A 23544-nucleotide genomic window follows, 5' to 3' on the forward strand; every position below is an offset into this window, starting at 1 on the left:
TCTCTTTCAGTTTTCAGCAGACTTCAGCCTCCTACTGACAGGCACTCCCATTCAGAACAGTCTCCAAGAGTTATTCGCGCTGCTTGCTTTTATTGAACCAGACATATTCCCCAAGGATCAAGTGGAAGAATTTGTTCACTATTACCATGGAATTGAAAAGGGAAGCAAAGCAGGTAAGTAAACTGTTGTGCATGGGTATCAGCTTCTACTTACCCGGACCAGGGATTTTTGAGGTTTACTTTCTGGTTTTACCACTAAGCTGTTGTAAAAATAAATCATGTGAAGTCTGCATTTATGCAGAAAGAAAGAGGGGAGAAAGGGGACTAGATTTTCTTTATTTCCCTGTATGTCCTGAAATCTGCAGTACCTTGCAATGCTATGAATTAGTGATGCAGTTTTTATGTCTTTTTTATGGGCTCCTGTGTGTGCCTTGTCTTTTGCCTTCCAGTAGTGTTATAAGCAATGTGCAATTGTGCTTGTTCTCTTCCTTCCCCCAGCTTGCCTTAACTTATGCAGTATTGGTGGTTGTATTGAGGTCCATCAACCATTTTGGAAAGAACTCGGCCTTTTGATGAGTGTGAAAGCACAACACACTTTTGATTTATTTATTTTTTTAATTATGCAGAATGGCACTAGGCTTGGTATTGATGTGTGGGAGAAGGAGTTGGGTTGCTGGTTACTAGTGCAGAAGTTACCAACTAAGAACTGCCCATGATACCCAAATATGCTCATTCCACAGCACTGTCAATAGCAGGGCAACTCTGCACCATCAGTTGTAATGTGCAGAACTGCCCAGGTGTCCGCATACATGCATCTGGGATCTTGATTCACTTCAGGGTTCCTAGAAGTGTGTAAAGACATGCATTACATCCACACTTTGCTGTGGGAAGCACTGTTTAACTCTACAGTGTCTTTATTATTTTATTATTTGATTTGTTAATCTCATTAGCCCCTGAGCCGACTGCTGAAAGTCTAAACTAAGTATATTGTTTACTGTGATTATTTTAACAACTTGATTTGTAAGTTGCTTTGTGTTTTTATGAAAAATGATAAACGTTTCTTACATATAAATAAAGTAGTATAGTATAAGAACTATAATATTGAGTTTGACATGTTCATATACTGAACACAAAAGAATAGGTCTGTAGTAACATAACCCAGAAGATAATGCTGAGAGTTTTGAACTACAGGAGTACCTCATTATCCGTGCGGGTTCCGTTCCCGCAGATTACTGCTGGTACCGAAACTGCAGATAACGAGTTATTGAGTCTGTGGGGATGCTGGGGTTAGGTTAAGTCAGACTTAAAAATCAACAACCCAGAAAGGTGAAAATGAGTCAAATAAAGTGCCATACTGTTGGGATGTGCACAGAACTGGGTGGGGGAAGTTCAAAGTCAGGGAGGGGGGTCGCACTTTAAGGGTGTGGAAGGGTGCACTTATCACGCCCTCTGCTTCCCCCCCTCCCCCCCCCTCGGCGCTCAGTTATCAAAGGCTCCTTCGGGGAGGCAATATACCTCCTTGCCGCCCCATCCCCTCTTTGCCTGGAAGTAGCAGGAAGTACCTGGCGTGCGGGTGCACACATGCTCCAGGTACTTCCTGCTACTTCCAGGCAAAGAGGGGACAGGGTGGCAGGGAGGGATGCTGCCGCCCCGAAAGAGCCTTTCCAAATGGAGCACCAGCGGGGAGGAAACAGAGGAAGGGGTAAGTGCACCCTCCCCCGCCCTTAAAGTGTGACCCCCCCACACACCTTCAAACTGGCCGAACTGCCGGTTGCTCGAACCGGTTTGGAGGCCCTTAAAAGGGCGTCTGAACGGGTTCGTGCACATCCATAGCCTACTGTGGTCCATGGGACGTCAGGAGTCTTAAGGTTGCCCCCACCACAAGTGCAAAAGTCCCCAAAATTCAGCAGAAAATTGCTGGCTTTTTTGTTTGCAAATGAGAGGCTCTCCTCCACAAAATGGCAGCCAGAAATGCCCTCTGAGGGCAATAGCCCTCAGAATACGCAGAATTGACCCCTTTGGGGCTGGATTATTTTCGCATATGCCAAGGTCAGATATCCATTACCTGACCGCAGATTTGGAAAACTGCAGATGGTGAGTCTGCAGATAGTAAGTTAAGTCTGCAATTGAAACCTCTTTAGGCCTAACCATTTCTGGGTCATGTCCTGGGCTTGTGCAGTAATGAAGGATGGGGACATAAAACAGGTCTGGATATGGTTGCTTGGCTCCCTTGTTGAACTTGTTTGGAGTGGCTGCTTTGCAATTGCCTGACTTTGCTGCACCTCTCCTCTCTGTTTCACGCAGATGTCTGAATTGCACAACTTAATCTGTGGTAACTAACAGGTTGGATCAGATTAGCTTGTTGGGTCATTCTGAGCTCTCCATCTTCTGTCCTTCCTCCTCCAATTGGGGCAGTTTAAGATCAGTACCACAAGGGACTTTCTCTTTCTTCATTACTCCTCATTTTTGCTCTGTTGAAGTGTGCTATTTCAGCATAGCTTGTATATTTTAAAAAGCAGCAATCATGATTATATACGTTTGAATAGTGTCCATGTTGCTGAGCTCACGGAGTGTTCAAGGAGAGTCCACAATGGTCGGTTTCAGCACTTGTTTGTTTGTTTGTTTGTTACATTTTTATCCAGAGGCTCCAAAACAACTGCTGAAGTGCTGAGTCAGCATAACCCTCCCCAAAAAAGGAGGTCCACATGTTTCACAGCATTCATTTGTGTGGACTATGAAGCCCACTGACCCTATTATTTCCCAGATTTTAGGGACCAATCACTGAATCAGCAGAGTTAAGAACATAAGATGTTCCTGTTAGATCAGACCAAATAGTCCAACTTCACTGGGCCAGAGTTTTTATTTATTTATTTATTTATTTATTTTACATTTCTATCCCACTCTTTCTCCAAGGAGCTCAGAGCACACATGATTATTTTTATCCTCACAACAACCCTGTGTGTAAGATTTTGGGATTTGGAGTGGGTAGTGGGATTGTCTCCTAAACTAATTTGAGAGCTCTAATTAAAGCCCAGCTCGCAAAGTGAGTTGGGGTTGATAATAGTCACTTGTGTGCAAGGGTGGGGAGGTGAGAGTATGATGATGCACACAATCCCACTCTGTGTTCCCTGTCCCTAAACCCTGGTTTTTCCAACAGTGGCCAGCTAGATGCCCTTGCCAAGTTCAAAAGCAGGTCACGTCAGAGATAGGCCTCCCCTTATATTTGTTCCCTGCATATCCCTGCTAACTGAACAAAGAGATGCCTTTTAAAGTGATGATTCTCTTATATTTAGCCAGGGGAGAACAAGCCTCTGCTATCCAACTCCAGCACATCATCCCTCTAGTAGCTGTTGCTGGTGTCTACCTGGTGTTTCTTTTTAGGACTGTGAGCCCTTTTTGGACAGGGGACTATCTTATTTATTGATTCTTTGGTTGTTGAAGAGCAGTCTATAAATAGTAGTAGTCGTTGTCATCTCCGCATGCTGGAAAGGGTCATGTGGGGGACCCACTGGGAGACATGAAGAGGTCTTAAAATCCCCTTATTTCTCACCATTGTGGCTTCAGGCATTTGCCTGAATTGAAGCTTTCTGAATCAGCTGCTTGTGCATTTGCCCCAGTTAAGGAGGTAAAGAATCACTACCACCAAATGCAGAAATAATTGAGGGGATCTTGGAAGACTTTCTAGTCCAACCCCTTGCTCAGAACGGAAAACATCCACAGCAGTTGACTGGGCCTCCAGCTAACAGCACTTTTCCATGCTACCTGAAAACACTCTTAAATTCTGTTCCTATCCTGGAATTAATTGTACAGCCATATGCAGAGAAGGACAAAGGAACATTACCTACTTGCTGCCACCGTGTCTTTCCAAATACATGGACAAAGTAAGAAAGGTGATGATGGCTGAAGGCTTTCAAATGGGAGGGCTAAGTCGGTGGGTGCCCAGCTTCCTCTCACTTACATCCCTGCCCCGAGGGGCCCCCCAAGTACGGACTGACCCTGGTTTGGGGGTATACTGGTAAAGGGGAATCAGCATGAGGATTCCCCTCTACCAGTGAAGGGGCAGGGGGGCTTCCCTAAGCCTAGAGGGGGCAGGAGGGGCATCTGTAGTACTTACAAATAGTGGCAGTGGCCATTGGGGGAGGATGGTGGCTCACCCTCACCCCTGCCAGCCTCCCCCAGAGTAGCCAGGGCTGGCGGCGGTTTGGTTCTGGCCTTCATGCATCCATGGAGGCCATTTTAGTGATCGTGCATGCGCAGAGGCCATTTGCGTGACCATGCAGTTTTGTAAGTACTCCGTGCACGTGTGGAGGTTACTAAAATGTCCTCTGTACATGCTCGGAAGCTAGAACTGGGCTGCAGAAGGCCCACACTGGACCACTGGCCCTGGTACTCTGCGGGAGGCCAGCGGGGTTAGGGGGGAGCTGCCACCACACCCTGCAGCTGCTGCTGCAGCAATGTGTAAGTACTACAGAATCTCCTCACTTCCCCCTCTAGGCTTAGGGAAGCCCCCTGCCCCTTTAGCAGTATACCTCGAATCAGTCCGTGAACTGGTCCGGGGGTCTAACTGAACCAGATTCAAACCAAACCGGCTTTGTGCACACCCCTACCTGCCACCTGCCAAGAGTGTGAATCTTCAGGAAATGCCACTCCAGACTTTGCTGGTTCATTCTCTAGGGTGCTTATAGCCTCCTTGAGTTTCAGTAGCTGTACTTCTGCCTCAAGCCCAGCAACATCGTGAGCTTCAGGGAGTTCCAAGAGAATAAGCGTTTGCCTTCCTTGCTCTTGCATTGAAACTACAAGGCCGTAATGCCTCTCTTTCTCCCTCATGCAGCCAGAGAGCTACACAGTCTCTTGCGGCCTTTTTTGCTCAGGAGAGTGAAGGCAGAGGTTGCAGCTGAACTCCCGAAGAAAGTGGAAGTAGTTCTCTATCATGGAATGTCAGCACTGCAGAGGAAGTTTTATAAGGCTCTCTTGATGAAAGATCTGGGTAAGTGGCCCAGTGGGATATTTTGGAATTGGACATTTAATTTAACATAGATGTAAACTAGTGTGTGTGTGTGGGGGGGGGGTCTTTGCGGAAGAGGGGGGTGAGGGTGGTTGGGTGGTGGAGAACCCAAGGATTTATAAACCTACCAAATGATATCATGTCATTCGTAGTACAGGTCAGCTGAAAGTGATGAGAAACATGATGGCCATCTTGGCACTTTTGAAAGCTGGTGGCCAGTAGATTAACTTTGTAGCCAATCGATGGGGCTATAAATTGAGAAGAACCTGGTTAAAATCTCAACTCTGCCATGTACTCAGTAGAGGACCCTTGCCAGGGCACTCCCTCACTGCAATATGCCGATAATATTCCTGACATACCTCATAGCAGGCGCTCTCCTCTCCGGCTTGAGTCCTCCAGTATTAGAATCCTGGAATACTAGAGTTGGAAGGGGCCATGGAGATCTTCTTGGCCTGCCCCCTGCCCCGCTATGTGAAGGAAATAACATCTCTGACAGGTGGCCAAACAGCCTCTGTTTTGAAAACCCCTAGAGAAGGAGAGCTCGCCACTGCATGATGCAGGCAGTTCCACTGTCAAACAATGCTTAAAATTGGGAAATCCTTCCTAATGTGTAGCCTGAATCTGCTTCCTTGTCATTTCAACCCACCCTGCCCTCTGGAGCCTTAAAGAACAAGTCTGTCCCCCTCTTCTAGTGGTTGGAGTACAATTCCCACCATCCCTGGCCACAATGGCTGAAGGCCAACAATATCTGGGGACCCAAGTTTGATAACATCCTGTAAGGCAAGAGTTGTAAGGATTTCAAGGTAATGCATGTGATGCACTTTGAGCACTTGGAAGTCGTTCTTACATATAACAAGAGCATCCTGCTGGATCAGACTAAAGGTCCATCTAGCCCAGCATAGTGTTTCCTGCAGTGACCAACCAGCTGCATCTGAAGAAGACTCTAAGTAGGCCTTGCAGGCAAGAGCCCTCTCCTCCTCTTGCTGGTACTCATTCTAGTAGCATGAGAGAGGAAGAAGCATGGATCTCTTTTCTCCACCATGCATCATTTTGTAAACTCTATCTTGACCTCCAAGTCTTTCTTTTAAAAAGGTAAATATCCCCCAATATTATAGTTTTAACCTCATAGGGAAGGTGCTCCAACCCCTTGAAAAGCTTAGTCGCCCTTTTCTGCCTGATTTCCAACTCAAGAATGTCTCTCGGCACCACCATCTCATCCACATACTACATTTCCCAGCTTTGCCTGTCTCATTGACTCTGTGTGTAGAACAGGTGGTGTTTCTGAAAACGTTAACTTGAGGGTCCTGGACCTAGCAACATAAATTTGATTTCCAGAATGACTGCATTTCCCACTGTAATTGGTACTGATATGTACTGTGACTATTGTGAAATTGTCTTGTGAGAGCTGGTCTTGTAGTAGCAAGCATGAATTGTCCCCTCTACTAAGCAGGGTCCACCCTGGTTTGTATTTGAATGGGAGACTGTAAGATATCCCCCTCAGGGGATGGGGCTGCTCTAGGAAGAGCAGAAGGTTCCAAGTTCCCTCCCTGGCTTCTCCAAGATAGGACTGAGAGAGATTCCTGCCTGCAACCTTGGAGAAGCTGCTGCCAGTCTGTGTAGACAATACTGAGCTAGATGGACCAATGCTCTGACTCAGGATATGGCAGCTTCCTATGTTCCTATAACACTTGATGTCTGCAGTCTTCCTACCAGGTTGCAGACGTACCAGTCACAGACAGGTATATCAACATACCTGTCACAAATCCGTCTCTCTCTTCCTAATTATTGCATCTCCTGTTTTTAAGTGTAGACTGGCTTGTCCTTCTGGAGAAAGTAAGTGGTAAAGTTAGTGGTAAAACATGATAGATAAATAAATAAAGGAGATGGGAGGTATGTGAAAATGTGGAATCATACTGGCTCACAGAACTGTGAAACATAGACCTGTGGTGGAGACAGGGGCAGATAGGATGCATTGCTTCATTTTTGCTCTGGAGGGAACAAGCCACTCGCAGGGCCTAGAAGGCAAGTTAAAGAAGAGAGAGAGCAAATATCCCCTTTAAACCCCACGCTGCGCAAGGCGGCTCCCTGCATGTGTGTGCTCCCTCCACAGCAAAGATGAAGCAACGCAGCCTCCTTCCACCTGGACAGGCCCAGAGTTGTGGAATCCCCGATGGAATTCTGCCACAGCAGCAAATTCTCACTCTCCCTTTTACATTTCAGATGCATTTGAAAATGAAACAGGGAAGAAAGTTAAGCTCCAAAATATCTTAATTCAACTCCGGAAGTGCGTCGCTCACCCATATCTGTTCAGTGGTAAGAATGATGAATGGGAAGAACACTGCTGGTGTGGAGGCAGGCATAGCAATTGTGTTGTTGCTGAGCAGATTCCAGGATGCATTTGCCCATTGGAACAAAAAAGTGAAGGGCACCAAACCAGGGTGCAAGGAAGAGAGATCTCGCTGTATGTGGTGGCTGACTAGAATAGGAAGAGTACTGTTTGTTGAGCCCTGTGGGTGGCCAAGCCGTGTGTGACTCTCTCAAGAAGAGTTTCCATTGTCCCTGTGTAGATTTTTGACTTGAGAAACGCATTGAGCCTCAAACTGTGCCGTTGCCTTTCCATTTTTGAGGTTGCCTCTTGGCAAGCAGACAGTGGGGCTATTCTTACAATCACAAAAATCAGGCTAGGAAAATCCTAGCCCGATTTTTGTGATCGTAAGAACCACCGGGCTTGCAGCTGAGCCCGGTGGTTCTGGAGTGGCTAACCCACTCCTGTAGCCCGCCCCTTAGCCTGGGTTTGCGGAGCGAGTGCTCTGCAAACCCGGGCTATCTGCTCGTGAGTAGCTGCAGTGTGGCTACTTGTGAGTAGACCCCTGGCCGGGAGGCTTAAAAGCAGCTTCTTGACTCGGGGGTCTCCCCAATATGTCCTGTGCGCCCACAGGGCCCCCGAGCTCCCCAGCCCCCGCCGGCTCCGTCTCGGAGCCAGCCATTGTGTGTGCGGCTGATCCGGCCGCCCAGGGCTCCCTGCCCGCTCGTGAGCGGGCTTAGCCCACTCTTCCCGCTCACCAGGAAAAACCGGGTCTCACTGATCGTGAGACCCGGTCCAGTGTGTGGCTGAAGGACTGCTTCACATAAAAGGGCTCTCATGTGTATATACACAACACATAATGTGTACATTGTTCTGCCACTATATAGTTCATTTATTGTACGCATACAAAGGCTTAGTAAGACAGGATTTGCCACCTTTTAGCATGTGGAGTTTTGTTTAGAGATTTCATCAGTCTTGTTGGCTTCTCTATCAAATATACTACCTACAGCAAGTGTGTATTCTTGGTGTTGGGTTTTTGAGACAGACCGGGGATGTTGCTACCAGTGTTCCCTCTAACAAGGATTCCCAGATGTTGTTGACTACAATTCCCAAAATCCCCAAGCAAAAGCCATTGCAGTGGGAGATTCTGGGAGTCAACAACATCTGGGGATCCCTATTAGAGGGAACACTGGTTGCTACCATACTGTTCATCCTGGTGCCTAGCAGACTTCCTGACTGAGCTGATCAAGATGCTTTTGGACTTGATGGTGCTGAAATACAGGAAGGCATGAATATCTATGGCTTTTTTATCATCATGAGAACCTTGAGGCTGTCTCAGTTTATCAGGGAGCCAGCATATATTGTGGTTCACATACTCAATTTGGTGTTTTTTGGGGGGTGGGTGGGGGCAAAGAAGGTTTTAATTGCTCTCTTGTCCTATAGAGACTACAACTTGATTCCATTTGTGATCATAGTAACCCAAGACCTCTTCAGGGTGAGAGGCCTGTTTCTGTGGCTTTCCCAGGGATTGATACTTCCAGTTGTTTCTCAGTTGCCTTCTGAGGAATTTTTTGGTGGGTGCTGCTGGCAGTCTCTGTCCAGGGAGGTGCCTTTTTAGCCAGTTATCTCCTGAAATGCAGTAAGCTGCTCACAACTGTTGTATTTATTGATGTTTGGGAGAGAAGTGAAGATTATACTGTGTGCTGCAGTTATTTTCAGTACCAGCTTGATTCTGGTTTTAATGTAGTGCATTCTAGACCATGATGTAGTTTAAACCACTGCTTCAAACATTTCCCTCAAAGCAAGATTTAAATGTAATCAAAAAGGTGTCTCTCTTGCCTGTGGCATTGTGCAGGTGGTATAGGCTGGCTGCACATCAGCAAATGAAAAACATACTGGCAGGTTAGCTCTGGAGCAGGAGCACCCTTCCTCTCTGCTGGGGGCATCTCAAATCTAGATGTTGCTGCTGATCCCCTCTGGAGTTGACTGAAGTGTGCTGGGGTGGGGCAGTTGTATGCTGATGGTGTGCCTTTGCATACTTATACTTAGATGTGATTCAGTTGTAGTTAAGCTATTACTAAAGACGCGAAAGCCTCTTTCCATTCCAGGAGTTGAACCGGAGCCCTTTGTCATCGGAGATCATCTTATTGAAGCCAGTGGGAAGTTGAGTTTATTGGATAAACTTCTCGCTTTCCTTCATGTGGGGTATGTTTTGCATTCCTGAGCTTTCCACTCTCCATAGTCATGGAAATCTGGCTAGTGAATGCCTCTTTATCTTCAAGTTCATGCACATTCACATATAACTTGCTCATGTGAGCAAGAGGAAACTGCTTTTCCTGTGGCAGAATCAGGGACTGTGTGATAAGCGGGCGGGGCGGGGAATAGGACATTCTAGATGGAACGAAATGCTTTTCGATCCCATTGATTTCAGAGGGAATAGCATCTGGGAGTGCAGTTTAGATAGGGAATAGTACAGTGGGGAAGGGTGGTTAACCTTTTGCACTTTAAGGGGAAATCTTTAAACTGCTATTTGCTAGCCATGCAGTCTTTTTGAAATGCAACCATCTTCTAGCTCATGTTGCATAGATTCTCTCTGCAAAACTTGTTAAAGTTGGGATTTGTGGTCTTGATATTATTAGAATATTCTAAGGCAGTGTTTTCCAGCCCGTGTGCCATGGGACCCTCACTAGTGTACTGTGCTATGAGTCCGTTCCAAAAAAAGGGAGTTTAAATTTGCCCCATAATGACCAGGAAGGACGTTTCCCTCCTGGTGCATAAAGGAGCAATTGACTTGCACAAGAACAATCCCATCCTGCCTGTTTATTTCGAAGTTGCTCCAAGGATTGCATCTTAAGTCTGTGTTAGTTACATTGTATAGAAAACTGAGCCAAGATCGGAGGCCTCTCTTCCTTTCTTATTACAGGGGTCACCGTGTCTTGCTGTTTTCCCAGATGACTCAAATGCTGGATATTCTCCAGGACTATATGGATTACAGAGGTGAGTGCTCCTGATATTGGAGCAATTGCTTTTCTTCTGGCAGGAATCTTTTTGTTGCCTCAGGGGGGGTTCTTCAACTAATCCCTCAGGCAAAGGTATTGACAAATCGTCTACCAATAATCTGCAGGGCTTAATTCTGAGCCTGGTCTTAATTTCTACTTATATACCGCTTTTCGACAAAAGTTCTGAAAGTGGTTTACATAGATAGATAGATAGATAGATAGATAGATAGATAGATAGATAGATAGGATGGTTTCCTCTTCCAAAAAGGCTCACAATCTAAAAAGAAACACAGAGCCCTTTCTAGCGATCAGTTAGAAAGGGCAAGAGGGCTAGTGGGGAGGAAGCCTTAAAATGCTGACCTTCCCACAGATGACCTAAGGCTCCTTCTCCAGACGATTACTGGCTGCTACCGGTAACTCGGAGGATCAAAGTCTCCCCGCGTCCCGCCCCCCCTGCCCCGCCCCAGAGCTCCCATAATGCACCACAAGAGAGTGTGATGCATTGTGGGGATCCCTCCTCCCCAAAGCTGGCTGGGAGCCCCGCAAGCAGCCTGGGCTAGCAGACAGTTAGAAAAACGCGGTTAGGAGAGCACTTGCTCTCCTAGCTTTGTTTAGGAAGGCGGCTCCAGAGGCGGATTTGCAGCCATGACGCCGCCAGGATCAGGCCCAATCCCGGCAGTGCACATGTACAGGCAAACTGGACTTCTTTCGCCCAGTTTGGCCTGCACATGTGAATAGCTTCACAAAGCAGACACCAGCAACAGTCACTGGAAGGATGCTGTGCTGGGGCTGGATAGGTACAGCCATAGTAGCGTAATGTCATGTGGCATATTCAGGAAAGACCAAGCAGGAGAGTAAATAGGGGAGAGCTAAGAAATGAGAATGGAAGAAGAAAGAATTTGAGGCATGAGGCGGTGTATAGGATTGGGAGAGACTGTATAGATCAGTGGACCATACCGTAGAAGGATTCCAGAGGGTGCCATAACTTCCAGAAAACAAGTTTCCATTGCCCATGACATTCCATTTAATTCTTTTTCACTGAAAAGGTTACAGCTATGAGCGTCTGGATGGGTCAGTCCGAGGTGAAGAGAGGCACCTTGCCATTAAGAACTTTGGCCAGCAGCCCATATTTGTCTTTCTCCTGAGCACCAGGGCAGGTGAGGCAAAGGTCCCCGGGGTGGCAAAGGGGACCTGGACCTCAGATGATTTGCTCCCATGTTTGTGGATGTCTCCTTGCCGTCTTGGTGGGTGGTGAATTAAGATGCTCACGAGATTAATTGAGCTAATTCAGCTCAATAACTCGGCTCAATAATAATTCAGCTCTACTCTCAGAGTTTTACATGGCTGTAAAGCTACATCTTGGAAGGACAGAGATGAGAGATGCTCACACAGTCTGCATGTATACACATGTGCATACACACTTGGGTGGATGCAGATAACCAAGAATTCAAATTATCTACATTTTGGCTAGTGGTGATTCTCTTGTAGTCTGGGTTTGCTCTGCTTTGACTTTGAAAACTAGCAGTGGACCCATCTTAGTCTTCTGAGCTGGTCTGTAACTGGACCTGTGCTACAGCCAGTTGCTCAGGTGCCCTGGTTGTTTGCCCCATCTGAGGGCTTTTGCCTACAGCCAAGCCGTCCTGTCTTCGCTCTTTTCTATACAATTATGCCAAAACACTCCTCCATTGCCGAATCCAAGGATTCCAAACCATGGGTCCTCGGATGTTGTTGGACTACAACTCCCATCATCCCCAGCCACAATGGCTGAAGGCAACATAAAATGGCAAAGAGACATTCACGAACTTAGCCAAGTGGCCTTTGAAAGTGGATGTGGAAAACTGAAGACCAGGGGAGGGAGCAGTTTCCAGGCCATCTCTGGAAAATAGTAGCAGGAATAGACTGAGGCCCAAACAGCTGGCAGTCCCCTATTTTGAGCACATGTAAAATGGGGTGGGTGGGTGTCTGTTTAAAGGACTAAAGGGGACTTCTAACAATATTTTATCATTTTTGTGTCAGTGGCATATATTATGCTTTTAAGTTGTTGCCTATCCTAAATCTTTAGGATGCGGGTGGGTATGGGGAGGGGAGGTGGGGATGCTGGGGAGAAATGTTTGTAAACCATATAATGTTTTCCAATATAAATTGTTAATAACAAAATAATTAAAATACATGTAATATTCTGTCTCTACCAAAATACAGTTCTATATATCCCTATTCATTAAATTAACTAAGCGTTCCTCTTTCTGTTCTTCACTTGCTTTTGGGCTGTGACAGGGATAAAGCGTTTGTTTCATTTTTACTGCTCTTTCTGTTACAAACACAATAATGGCATCCTTTATTTTGCAAGGTGGCGTGGGCATGAATCTAACTGCAGCAGACACAGTTGTCTTTGTTGACAGCGACTTCAACCCGCAAAATGATTTGCAAGCAACAGCAAGAGCCCACAGGATTGGCCAGAATAAGTAAGGAGTAAGAAGAGATGATGTGGGTGTGCCCACACCGTTTTTTGTGAGTCTTGCTGCTTTGGATTGATGCAGCCTTCACCAGCACAGCTGTGCATACCTGGGATCCAGAATGTTGCAAGGCCCAACAGCTGAGCAACCTGGTGCAACCGGTCAGAGCTGGTCACCAGGAGCTGTTGTGACTTGCTGGCTGCAATAGCCTTGACAAAGGCTGCATGGCCATGGGGTGGTAACTACGTATGCTTGGGTTTTGCTGTGGCTTGGATTCCTGTGCAGACACTAGAAGGAACTGAAACAGTTCAAGGCAGCAAAGGTGTTTTTTTTTGGTTTTTTTTTTAAGTTATGTTCTAAAATGTTGCTGGAGGAGCACTTGCTAGTGCAAATAGGCAGTGAGGGACAAAGAGAGGAAAGCAGGCATTCAGAACTAGGGATGAGCCCAAAGCGTTTCTGTGCCTCTTTGGAGAGGCGCAAAATGCTTCGGCTCCCTGGCGCTGAAACATGTTGGCGCAGGGTTCTCTTATGAGGAGGCAGGCAGGTCCAATCTTAATAACCAGCATATCAATAACTTTGGGGTCTGTGACGTGGGGATACTCCATGAACATTTCCCGCACTTTATCACACCCCTGTTTCACCGTGATGTCCAGCTGATACATATGCACAATTTCTCGGTACCAAGCCCTGTACAGTTCTCGCACGTGCCGTTGAGCCTCAGTCAAATCCCAGCTAAAGATCGGCTTGGCCGCGGCCTCAGTGGCAGATATCACTACTTTCCCCACGCTAGCTGCCGCCATTTTGCTTTCCCTGCTCTGTAGCACCCCTATCACCAAAATAGGTTGTTGCTGCTGCCAAGTACTTAGGCGTAGCCCGCATTAGTTCTGCAGACAGTCCCTCAGTCACTCCCATTACTGCTGGACAAGGCGGAGTCTGCTGGAGAGGGCTGGCACCATGTAGCAGTAGATCAGGGCTGCATAACTGGCCCTCCAGCTGTGGTTGGACTACAGCTCTCATCATCCCCAGCCACAGTGGCCAATAGTCAGGGGTGATGGGAGTTGTGGTCCAACATCTCCAGGAGGGCCAAAGTTGTGAAGCTCTGCAGTAAATGAGGTCAAACACAAGGTCGAACAAAATGGCGCTGGTGCTGTTTTACATCCCACTGGATCTCCAGCCTAAATGGGAAGCTTGCAAGTGAAGAGCTCCCATAACGAGAAGACCCAAGACAGTAGCCATGCTTACACATATGGAGTGTCGCTAGCCACATCGTGCCACCTCTCTGTGTCAGGACTACAAAGCGGTGTTCTTCAGTCATGGGAGGCTGCTATCAGGAACTTTTGGGAAGGCTGAGCAAGCAGTGTGGAGGGTGGGGGGAGCTTTGTGGGAGTATCTGTGCATGCCTAGGTGTCAATAGCAGGTTTTCTTTGGAGAGTTGTGGAGGGGAAATGTATTGCAAACAATCTCTGTTCCTGAGAAGTTCTTAGCCCTTATTTGCTTTTTGTTCTCAGTAAAGATTGTGTAGATCTACGCTTATGATGCTTTCATGCAAACAACTGTATTGAAATACATTCTTCTTGTATTTTGTGAGACCTGTAAAAATTATTCGCTTGATTGGGAGAGACACTGTAGAAGAAATAATCTACCGACGAGCAGCCTCCAAGTTGCAGCTGACTGACACCATTATTGAAGGGGGGCAGTTTTCACTTGGAGGGCAGAAATCACAGGTGGCAGCAGATATTGAGGTAAAAAACCCTGTTCTTAGTTGCAGTCTCTATGTCTGTGCAAAGGAAATGCTGGATTACTCAGACCCACGTATTAAAATTTGGGGAAAGCAGCAAAAAGACTTTGGGGCCATTCACAACCTACCTGACTGGTGCGGGGGATGCTTCCCAACCCCCCCCCCCGATGATCCTGTGTTGCTCGGTGGGAGCAAGCTCCATACTCCCACACTATCAGTCCTGCTCCTCCAAATTATTCACTTGATTGGGAGAGACACTGTAGAAGAAATAATCTACTGACAAGCAGCCTCCAAGTTGCAGCTGACCGACACCATTATTGAAGGGGGACAGTTTTCACTTGGAGGGCAGAAATCACAGGTGGCAGCAGATATTGAGGTTAAAAAAAACGGTTCTTAGTTGCAGTCTCTATGTCTGTGCAAAGGAAATGCTGGATTACTCAGACCCACGTATTAAAATTTGGGGAAAGCAGCAAAAAGACTTTGGGGCCATTCACAACCTACCTGACTGGTGCGGGGGATGCTTCCCAAACCTCCCCCCCCCCGATGATCCTTTGTTGCTCGGTGGGAGCAAGCTCCATACTCCCACACTATCAGTCCTGCTCCATGAAGCACGGAGCCCACAATGGAGCCCACAATGCAGTGCACTGCATTGGAGGATTCCCCCAAGAAACGGGCACTCTAGGTATCCGGCTCTGTGTGTGGCCAGGCTGGAGGTAGCCGGTGCTCTCACACGAGCAGTTAGCCGAGGGTAAGGAAGCACTCACTCCCGTAACCTCGGCTAACAGCCAGGCTTAAAAGCCGGGCTAGGTGGTGCTGGCCAACCAGGATCCGATCCGACCCCAGCGGTTCTCACATGCAGCCTAACTCGGGCTGGGCATCCTTAGCCTGGGTTAGGCTATTTGTGAAAACAGCCTCTTTGCAATGTTTCTGCTGGATTAGGGATTCAAGGGAGTGTAGTGCTAACAATGGCATCTGAGTTTTCTTTAAAGCTTCCAGGCTCAAAAGTGCTGGGGTAAGGCCATACACATCAAAGTCCAGATTCTTCATTATTTTGAGGCCAAGGCAGGAATTTGAATTTGCAGTTAGAAGTCACTTTTCCTACTAAATTCTAAAGTTTGGTCAACTCTAAGGAAATTCTAAAATTTATGGGAAGTGAACCCCCAGGACAGTGCATAGCTCTTCCCTTTGCCCCAATTGTATTCCTGCTTTGGTTTCTTGAAGAGTTGCACTGAGTTTAGAACATTGCCCCCCCACACCACTACCACACACCCCAAAGATTTTCTGGTTGGATGGCTGGCTGCTGTAGTACTGGATCTCTAACTCAAGAATAAAACAGGCAGGGAAAGCTTGTGAAGACAGTTCGGCTGTAATGTATGCCTGAAGAATCTACAGCTTCATTATGGTAATACTGATATTTGATCACTGTCAAAAAGGGTTCTACTTTGTGATATGTGCAACTAGCACAGAAGCATAATCATGGGTTGGGCCTTTTTCTCCCATGTCCAAACCCCCTAGTGGAACAAACTCTAGAAGCATTGGTGGCATGTGATGGTGAAAGCCCTTAAATTTCATCCTTTTTCTTTTTCTGAAAGCTGAGTGAAATCCTGAAGTTTGGTTTGGACAAATTGTTGTCATTGGAAGGAAGCACCATGTGTGATGTGGACCTGGGAAGTATCCTTGGTGAGACGAAAGAAGGAACATGGTTAATGGATCCTGTGCTGCTGACCACAGAGGGAAATGAGGAGCAAGATTTAGAAAGTATGTTGATGTCTCTAAAATAGATATAAGGTGCATTATGGATGAGAATGGCCTTAGACTTGTTTCTGAACAGTAGTCCATTTTTCCATCCAAACCCTTTGCCATCAGCTTGTGGTTGCAAAAGATGGTGATGATGCTCCTCGCAGCTTTCCATGCAAGCCTCCCTTTCAAAACTCCAGACTGTCTAATTAAAGAACACACTCACCAAGCCGTGTTTCCCTGCTTAGAAGCTGGCTTTGCATCAGAATGACCCTCAGGAAGTGGGCACGTCTGTGATAATCCATCTAGTTTAGATGGCTTTAAAAGAGCATTAGAGGTCTGCATGAAGAACAGCTCTATCAACAACTATTATACATCCCAGCTAAAGAGAACCTCCTAATCCATTGATGGTGTGGAGGCAGTAAGTTGCCGAGTACCATTTGCTGAGGGGCAGACTTCAGGGAGTGCCATTGCCTTCATGTCCTCCTTATGAGCTTCCCCAGAGGTATATAGCTGGCCATTGTTGGAAACTGGATGGTAGAGCAGATGGGTCCTTGGTCTGATCCTATAGGACTGCTTTTCTATCAATGTTTACCTCTGGAGTTCATTTTGCTGCAGTTACATCCACTGGCTTGGGTGTTTCTTAGTGAAGGTTGAAGGCCAAGCCACAGGTGATGGAGCAACCACACTTGTTTATGTGTCTGCCCTATTCATGTATAAAATGGGACATGGGGGTGGTCTGCTCACACAAAAGGTGAGCATAGGTGAGGGGAGCTGAACCTTGTTGCAACCTGTCACTTGTTGCCCCTTTACTCTGGAGCCACTCTCTTCTGGTGTCGACACTGGAATGAGAGAAAACAGATTGCGGTGGTGGATCAAGAGATGATCGTGGGTGTGAGCTTCCCTCACTCTCACACCCATCCCTCTTTTCCCCTCACACTTGAACAAGGCAGTGACATGAATCAACAAACATGGCTGCCCCATCACATCTACTTTAGCATTCAGAGAATGTAATTATGTAATATTGAAAGGAAAAATAGGTTTGGAGAGGTTCTTGGCATTCTGGGTATCTGAATCTTACCCTTGCTTTTGCATAGATGGAATTATCCCTCTGAAATTTTGTTTTCTCTATGGATCATGTAAGATGCCTTGTTTGGAAAGGGAAGGAAGTTGCATTTATCTGTGCTGATAAAGTGTTTGGGATTTCTGAATGGCAACCATTAGGAAAGGTTTCCGTATAGTCCCTGTAGCCTGAGCCTTGTTCAAGAATTGTCTGCTATGGCTTCTTTTACGAGTAGCTCTTCCTAGTTGTGTTTCCAATGCCCCTCAATTGGGAGGGGTGTTGAAAAGGGAAGAACACACACTGATTTTATCTTGTGCTGCATCTTTGATTATAATATGAAAGATTTTATAAATAGTTTCCTTTACCTTGGTGTTGATGCACACTTGCAGCTAAGAATTGTAGGTAGGAAATATGCAGTTGCATTGCCTGATGGGAAGCACAGTTTGGAACACTAAACAAAGCGAACTTTGTATCCCTAACTAAGGGATAACTTCTTACAACAGAGAATGCAACTTTTAACAAAATTACAAGCCTATACTTGATCTTCATTAAAATCCTGGCTGAAATCACTTGGTTCATTTTGATTTGTGTGTGCTTTGTTTGTTTTAAGGCCACATGTACCTATATGAAGGCAAAGACTACTCCAAGGAGCCTACCCGAGAAGACCAGAAGGCCTTTGATCAGCTGTTAGAGCTTCAGAAAGTTATCCTTGATGAGATCAGTCAAGAAGGAAGAGCTCTCCGAAATAAAGCAACTGTATGGATGGATAAACATAAACTGCTTTGAGAGCTTTCTGGTTGAAAACCAGTATATAAATATTTGTAATAATAATAATTTCCACCCTGCCACACCTCTGGGACTATGGAGCAGGTCTTCTAGGTCAAATACTGTGTGTTGTAAGCAGCCTTAAGCCCTGGTACATCTCATTTTCAGAGCTGAGCACTTTAATGGATACTAGACATGGAGAGAAAGGTGGCTCACTATTTATGCATTGAGCAGCTGGATCTGCAGCCCAGTTGAGGTTCTTCAGTTTAACTGGACAGTGGATTCAGCTGCCTACTGCATAAATAATGAGCCACCTTCCTCTCCAAGTTGAGCAGTGTGGACTGCAATAAAATGAATGTTGCTTTAGTGCAATTCCTTCAAATTAATGGGGCTGTGGATTATGCCAAGAAGCCAGTACATGCTTGCAGGGATTAGTTACTCAAATGAGTAGGCAAAAAGTTGTTGAACCCAGATAATATGGTGACTGATTGGTAGTCTTGTCGCTAAACTCATACAGAATCACTGGAAAGCTGACTAGAAGAATCTAGCCACATTGGATGGATATAAGAACAACTTGAGATGGAAGATGACAATGTAGCCCTTAAATTCTTTTCTTTGCTAGGTTCTGGTCATGGACATTCCAGTGACATCCAGTAAGAAAAGACGCAAATTGAGCTCAGAAGAGCTAGAGGCTCGGCGGAGAAAATTGGAGGAGGCAGCAACAAAGAGGGCCAGACTGAGGGAAGAAAAAAGACAGAAGAAGGCAGAAGCTGACCACCAGAAAAAGTAAGGCATTCTGCCTGTCTTAATCTTAGAAAGGCACAAACCGTTCGGTCCTTTACGAGTCTGCTTGCTGCTCCAGTGAAGTGACACTTGGAACAGAGAAGTCAATCTGGTAGTTAACTTGTACAAACTTGTGGTTTGCTTTCCTATTGATCTGAGTGGTTTTCTGAAACCTCTGTCGAAAATGGTTCCTGAAGGAAACTTGCTTTCCAAACCATTTCAGAAAACTACCCAAAGCAACCAAAATCCTTTTTGAAAACTGTTTTAGAAAGCTCTGTCTTTTGTTTATTTGTTCTTAAATATTTGGACACCATAAAACTACTACTACGAATATTTATATACTGCTTTTCAACAAAAGTTCCCAGAGCAGTTTACATAGAGAAATGTAAATTCAATTAATTAATTAGATGGCTCCCTGTCCCAAAGGGCTCACAATCTAAAAAGAAACATAAGATAGGCACCAGCAACAGCCACTGGAGGGATGCTGAACTGGGATTGGATAGGGCCAGTGGTCCCCCTCCCACCCACCCCTGCTACATAAAGAGAATCACCACTTTTAAAAGGTGCCTCTTTGCTCCTTTAGCAGTTAGCAGGGGACTGCCTTGTATGATTGGGGAAGCATGTGTTTCAGCTGTTTCAGGGACACCTGTGTTTTCACACAAGCAAATCCATAAATTATGGTGTTTTAGATTGTGATAAATATAGAAAAAGTGTGTTATTGAATGCTAGAGGTTCATTCCACTTACCTTGTCCTGGAGGTGTTCCTGAACTAGAATTTTGATCTGAATATATATCTCTGCACTGGATACGTTCTCACTCACATCCAAATTTGCAGCTGGAAACCAGTGTTTCAAAGAAATGAAATCCAGAGCACACCACTTCTTTAACTCTCTCAGGCCAGAGTTTGGCTCTCTGCCTCTCTCTGCTCTCCACATCTAGCACTGGACAATGCAGAGGGAGGGACAGGGCAGGGGTGAGAAGGGCTGTGTGTGTGTGTGCACACGCGTGTGTGTGTGTGTGTGAAAGAGACACATGCAAAAGAGAAGCGCTGTGCCTTGCTTTGAAGAGACAACATTCAGCTCTCTGGGATGCGCTCACACCACACTTCCTTCTTTCCTTCTGCATGAGAAGAGCTCTGCCACCACCCTACTGCCAAGGTAAGCCTACTAAACCTTCGGGGGCCCATCAGAGAGCACTTTACCAAGGGCCCCCTCAAATCTGGAACCAGTCTTGATCTAGATATTTTTGTTTTGCTTTGCTTCAATCCAGGATGGCATGGTGGGAAGCTAATCACTACATGTCCTGTTGCCTTGAGTCAGAAGAGAGTAGTACAGAGGAGGAAGAGGAAGAGGGTAGGCTGGATGTGGATTTGGAATATGCAGACCCAGACCTGAGCTCTATCAAATATGTTATGGGTGATGTTACCCATCCCACAGCAGGAGAAGAAGATGCCATCATTGTGCACTGTGTAGGTAGGTGGAATACACAGCAGGCTTTGCAAGAACAAACCTAGTCTTCATGCACTGGATGATTTGGGTTTCTGAGCAGCAGCAGCTGCCACAAAGTCCTGTTTGGATGGAAGACAGTATGCTGAATGAAGCTTGTACCCTTTCTTCTAGGGGTGGGAGGCAGAGAGTCCCTATTCTTACCACCTCATTTCTTCTGAGAAGACTCTATCATGTAAGAGTGGCTAAATGCCATGTTCTCATAGGACTTGATTTTAGTCAAGCAAATATATGGATTTTATTATTTATATAGCACCATTGATTTGCATGGCATTTTACAAGGTAAATAAGGAGAAAAGAAGACTGTGCCTCAAGGAACTTGCATTCTGTTTTGCTAGGGGTGTGTATGTGTGTGAAATTTTATATATTTATATAAACCTTAACTGCCCTGAACCATTTTTGGAAGGGAGGTATAGAAATCAAACAAATATATAAACTGAAGGATGTGGTGATCTAGTATTGAATCTGTATGTCTTGTTCTGCCACCTTTAAAATCTGTCTTAAAATCCAAATGTTACTGACATTTGGAATATATGTTTCTATAGCTTCATTCAGCACCCAAGATTACCCTCTTTTCCCCCAGAATACTTTGAACATTACACAGCAAGTTGCAGACAGCACCAGAAACTGTTCAAATAACACAGTCTAAACTAGGAAAGTCTTAAGAGAAGTCTTAAGGAGGATCTGTCTGGGAAACCACAGGCTGGTTAATTCCGTGTTGATAGCTGGCAAGATCCTACAGCAGACTACTCAGTATGGTTCTCTCTTGCTCCTGAGGGCAGGACTAGAACAGTGAATATTACAGGGAAGGAGATTTAAGCTATGCACCAGGGGAAACTTCCAGAGTATCAGAGTTGTTGAATGGAGAAGTGGGCACTCCTTCGCTAGCGACTTTCGAACAGAGGCTGGACAGGCATCTGTCAGTAATCTTCTAGCAATGTCCTGTACTGATCAGGTGGCGAAAACCTTCAGGGTCCCTTACAACTCTAAGCTTCTATTCTAACATACAGAGCAAAATGTCTTTTAGCCACTCTTCTGCCTTCTTGTCACTCACTGACTCACTCACTCAAATGTGCCAAAAATGTCAGTGGCTCACACACTGTGCAGTGTCTTGCAGGCATTTGGGGTACTATGGGAACTGCTGTGTGCTCGTAACACAGCATGCATGCAGTTGCACAAGAGCGCTCTTGCACAAATGTCAGAAATTTCACAACTGCAGTTGCACAATGGTACAGCCATTGGAAAAAAAATGAGCGCACTACAATGCGCGTACCATTGCGTGACTCGGTTAGCCCCATTTCTGATGCTTGTGCAAGAGCATTCTCGTGCAACTTCAGGATTCGGTGCAGTATGTGAGCCAGTGTGTGCAAGATGGGAGACAAGGTGGCCGATGCATCCCAAAGGGCTTGTATGGATCGTGACTTGTTGTGACTTGTCTGGGGGAGTGCTGGCTCCTCCTTTTTCAAAGTGACAGCTTCTACCCTTTTGGCTGCCTCCCCACCCCAATCCTTCTGCTCTGCTGCAACCAGAGCAGCTCTGCGGCATCCATTGAAAAGGTTTGTAAGGCAGATCCCTTTAATTTATCTTGACCTTCATCAGGCACTATGGGATTCACACATCTGAGAATGGATCTCCCATCAACCCTTGGAACTTCATTGACATAGAATCTTGTCTGTCTACCCCCACCTTCCCTTTTAAAGTAAAAACATCTTACTTGTAAGACATTTTTGTTTCAGATGACTCTGGCCATTGGGGAAGAGGAGGCTTATTTACTGCTCTGGCGTGCCGCTCTGACCAACCAAGGAAAATATATGAGCTGGCAGGAAAGATGAAAGGTATGCCAGATGGGGGGGAAGCTTCTGTAGTTTAAGGATTCCACTCTGTTTTGGTTTTGGTCATAACCTCCTAGTTTTAGTGCAGACTTGGAACAGATTCCTTCCACTTACAGTTGCATTTGCATCGCTGAGGAAAGAGTTATCCCTAATTTAGAACTGGTATATTACAGTGACTAAGAGATTGAGATATATGTTGGGACTTTCCCAGTTTGAAGCTCACCTTGCCATGAACTCCACTATGTGGCCTTAGGCAAGCTACTTGCTCTCAAGTACAAGGATAAAAATACTTACTTACCTTACAAGATTGTTTTAAGGATCACAACAAGATATGAAGCACTTTGAACATTCAAAAGTACTAAATAAATGCTGCTTTATTATTGTTTGAGAAAATCTGTGAGAGAAGCCAGTGCCAAGATTAACTAGGAGATGGCTGCTTCATCATTTGCCTAGCCTTTTATAGATATGAAAAGAGTGCTAAGAGAAAGTGATCAATGGAAAAACTTAGCCATAATGCAACATAGCCCCAAATCAGCTAAGAGTGAGACTTTGAAATTCTTGTTGGTACTTCTACATGGTCTCTGTGCATTTCCACTAATTTATTTATTTATTTAGTTAGTTAGTTAGATTTATATGTCGCCCTACTCCCATAGGACTCAGAGCGGCTTACAAGCAATAACATACACAGAAACACAATTTCATAAAAATATATCTTACATAACCTCATAAACCACAGCCCCATACAATACTCATTCCACATGACATAATAACCATGGATTAATGGGTTTGTGTGCATGCACAGGACACCAAGTTGGAATCTTCCAGAGCTTTCCCCTTGTAAGCACTTTTGGCTGTAGCTCCTGGCTCTTTGTATGTTTCCCGCCTATTGTCCTCTGTCTTCTTTCAGCTGCTGCACTCAACACCTTGAAGAAATCTTCCTCAGTGAGTTTGTCTTGCCACTTTCTCCTAGAAAAAACCGTGTGTGTCTTTCTATCCTTCGCCTTGTGATGACCGAAAGTGCATTTGTGAAACTGAAAGAATTGCAATCATTGGTACTGACAAAAGAAGTGAAAATGAATCGTTGGCACTTACCTGAGAGGTCATTTTCATCAGAGGTATCAGTTGTATCCGCAAAGGATGCTGGGTTGTCTCAACCTCCTGCTCCTAGACAGGGCCAATCAAAAGCTTTGGCTCGCAGCAGGAGGGAGGGGGCAATCCCCTGAGTCTCCAGTTCATAGCCAGCTCTAAACAATGCTCCAGAACAGAATGGTTAAACGGAAGGCAAGAAAACATGCAGCCATATAAATGTAACACGGCAAAAGGCAACAAACTCGGCAAGAAAACCCATTCCAGACATGTA

General features: G+C 45.7%; 1 protein-coding gene across 2 annotated transcripts in view; it reads left to right on the forward strand.

Annotated features, from left to right (window-relative positions):
- CHD1L (chromodomain helicase DNA binding protein 1 like) overlaps positions 1–23544 on the forward strand; it is a 46476-nt gene that overhangs the window by 9340 nt on the left and 13592 nt on the right. For both annotated transcript variants that reach the window (XR_008315082.1, XM_053289975.1), the window contains exons 7-19: positions 11–173; positions 4831–4986; positions 7225–7317; positions 9418–9514; positions 10233–10306; positions 11355–11465; positions 12656–12770; positions 14350–14503; positions 16092–16257; positions 17910–18055; positions 18687–18850; positions 20117–20319; positions 22089–22187. Coding sequence is in view for 1 of the 2 variants with exons in the window: in XM_053289975.1 (XP_053145950.1) it covers positions 11–173; positions 4831–4986; positions 7225–7317; positions 9418–9514; positions 10233–10306; positions 11355–11465; positions 12656–12770; positions 14350–14503; positions 16092–16257; positions 17910–18055; positions 18687–18850; positions 20117–20319; positions 22089–22187 (1741 nt within the window). In the remaining variant the exon portion in view is untranslated. The remainder of the gene's footprint in view (positions 1–10; positions 174–4830; positions 4987–7224; positions 7318–9417; positions 9515–10232; positions 10307–11354; positions 11466–12655; positions 12771–14349; positions 14504–16091; positions 16258–17909; positions 18056–18686; positions 18851–20116; positions 20320–22088; positions 22188–23544) is intronic.

This window comes from Hemicordylus capensis, chromosome 2 (genome assembly GCF_027244095.1).
Source record: "Hemicordylus capensis ecotype Gifberg chromosome 2, rHemCap1.1.pri, whole genome shotgun sequence".
In the NCBI taxonomy this organism is placed as follows: Eukaryota; Metazoa; Chordata; class Lepidosauria; order Squamata; family Cordylidae; genus Hemicordylus; species Hemicordylus capensis.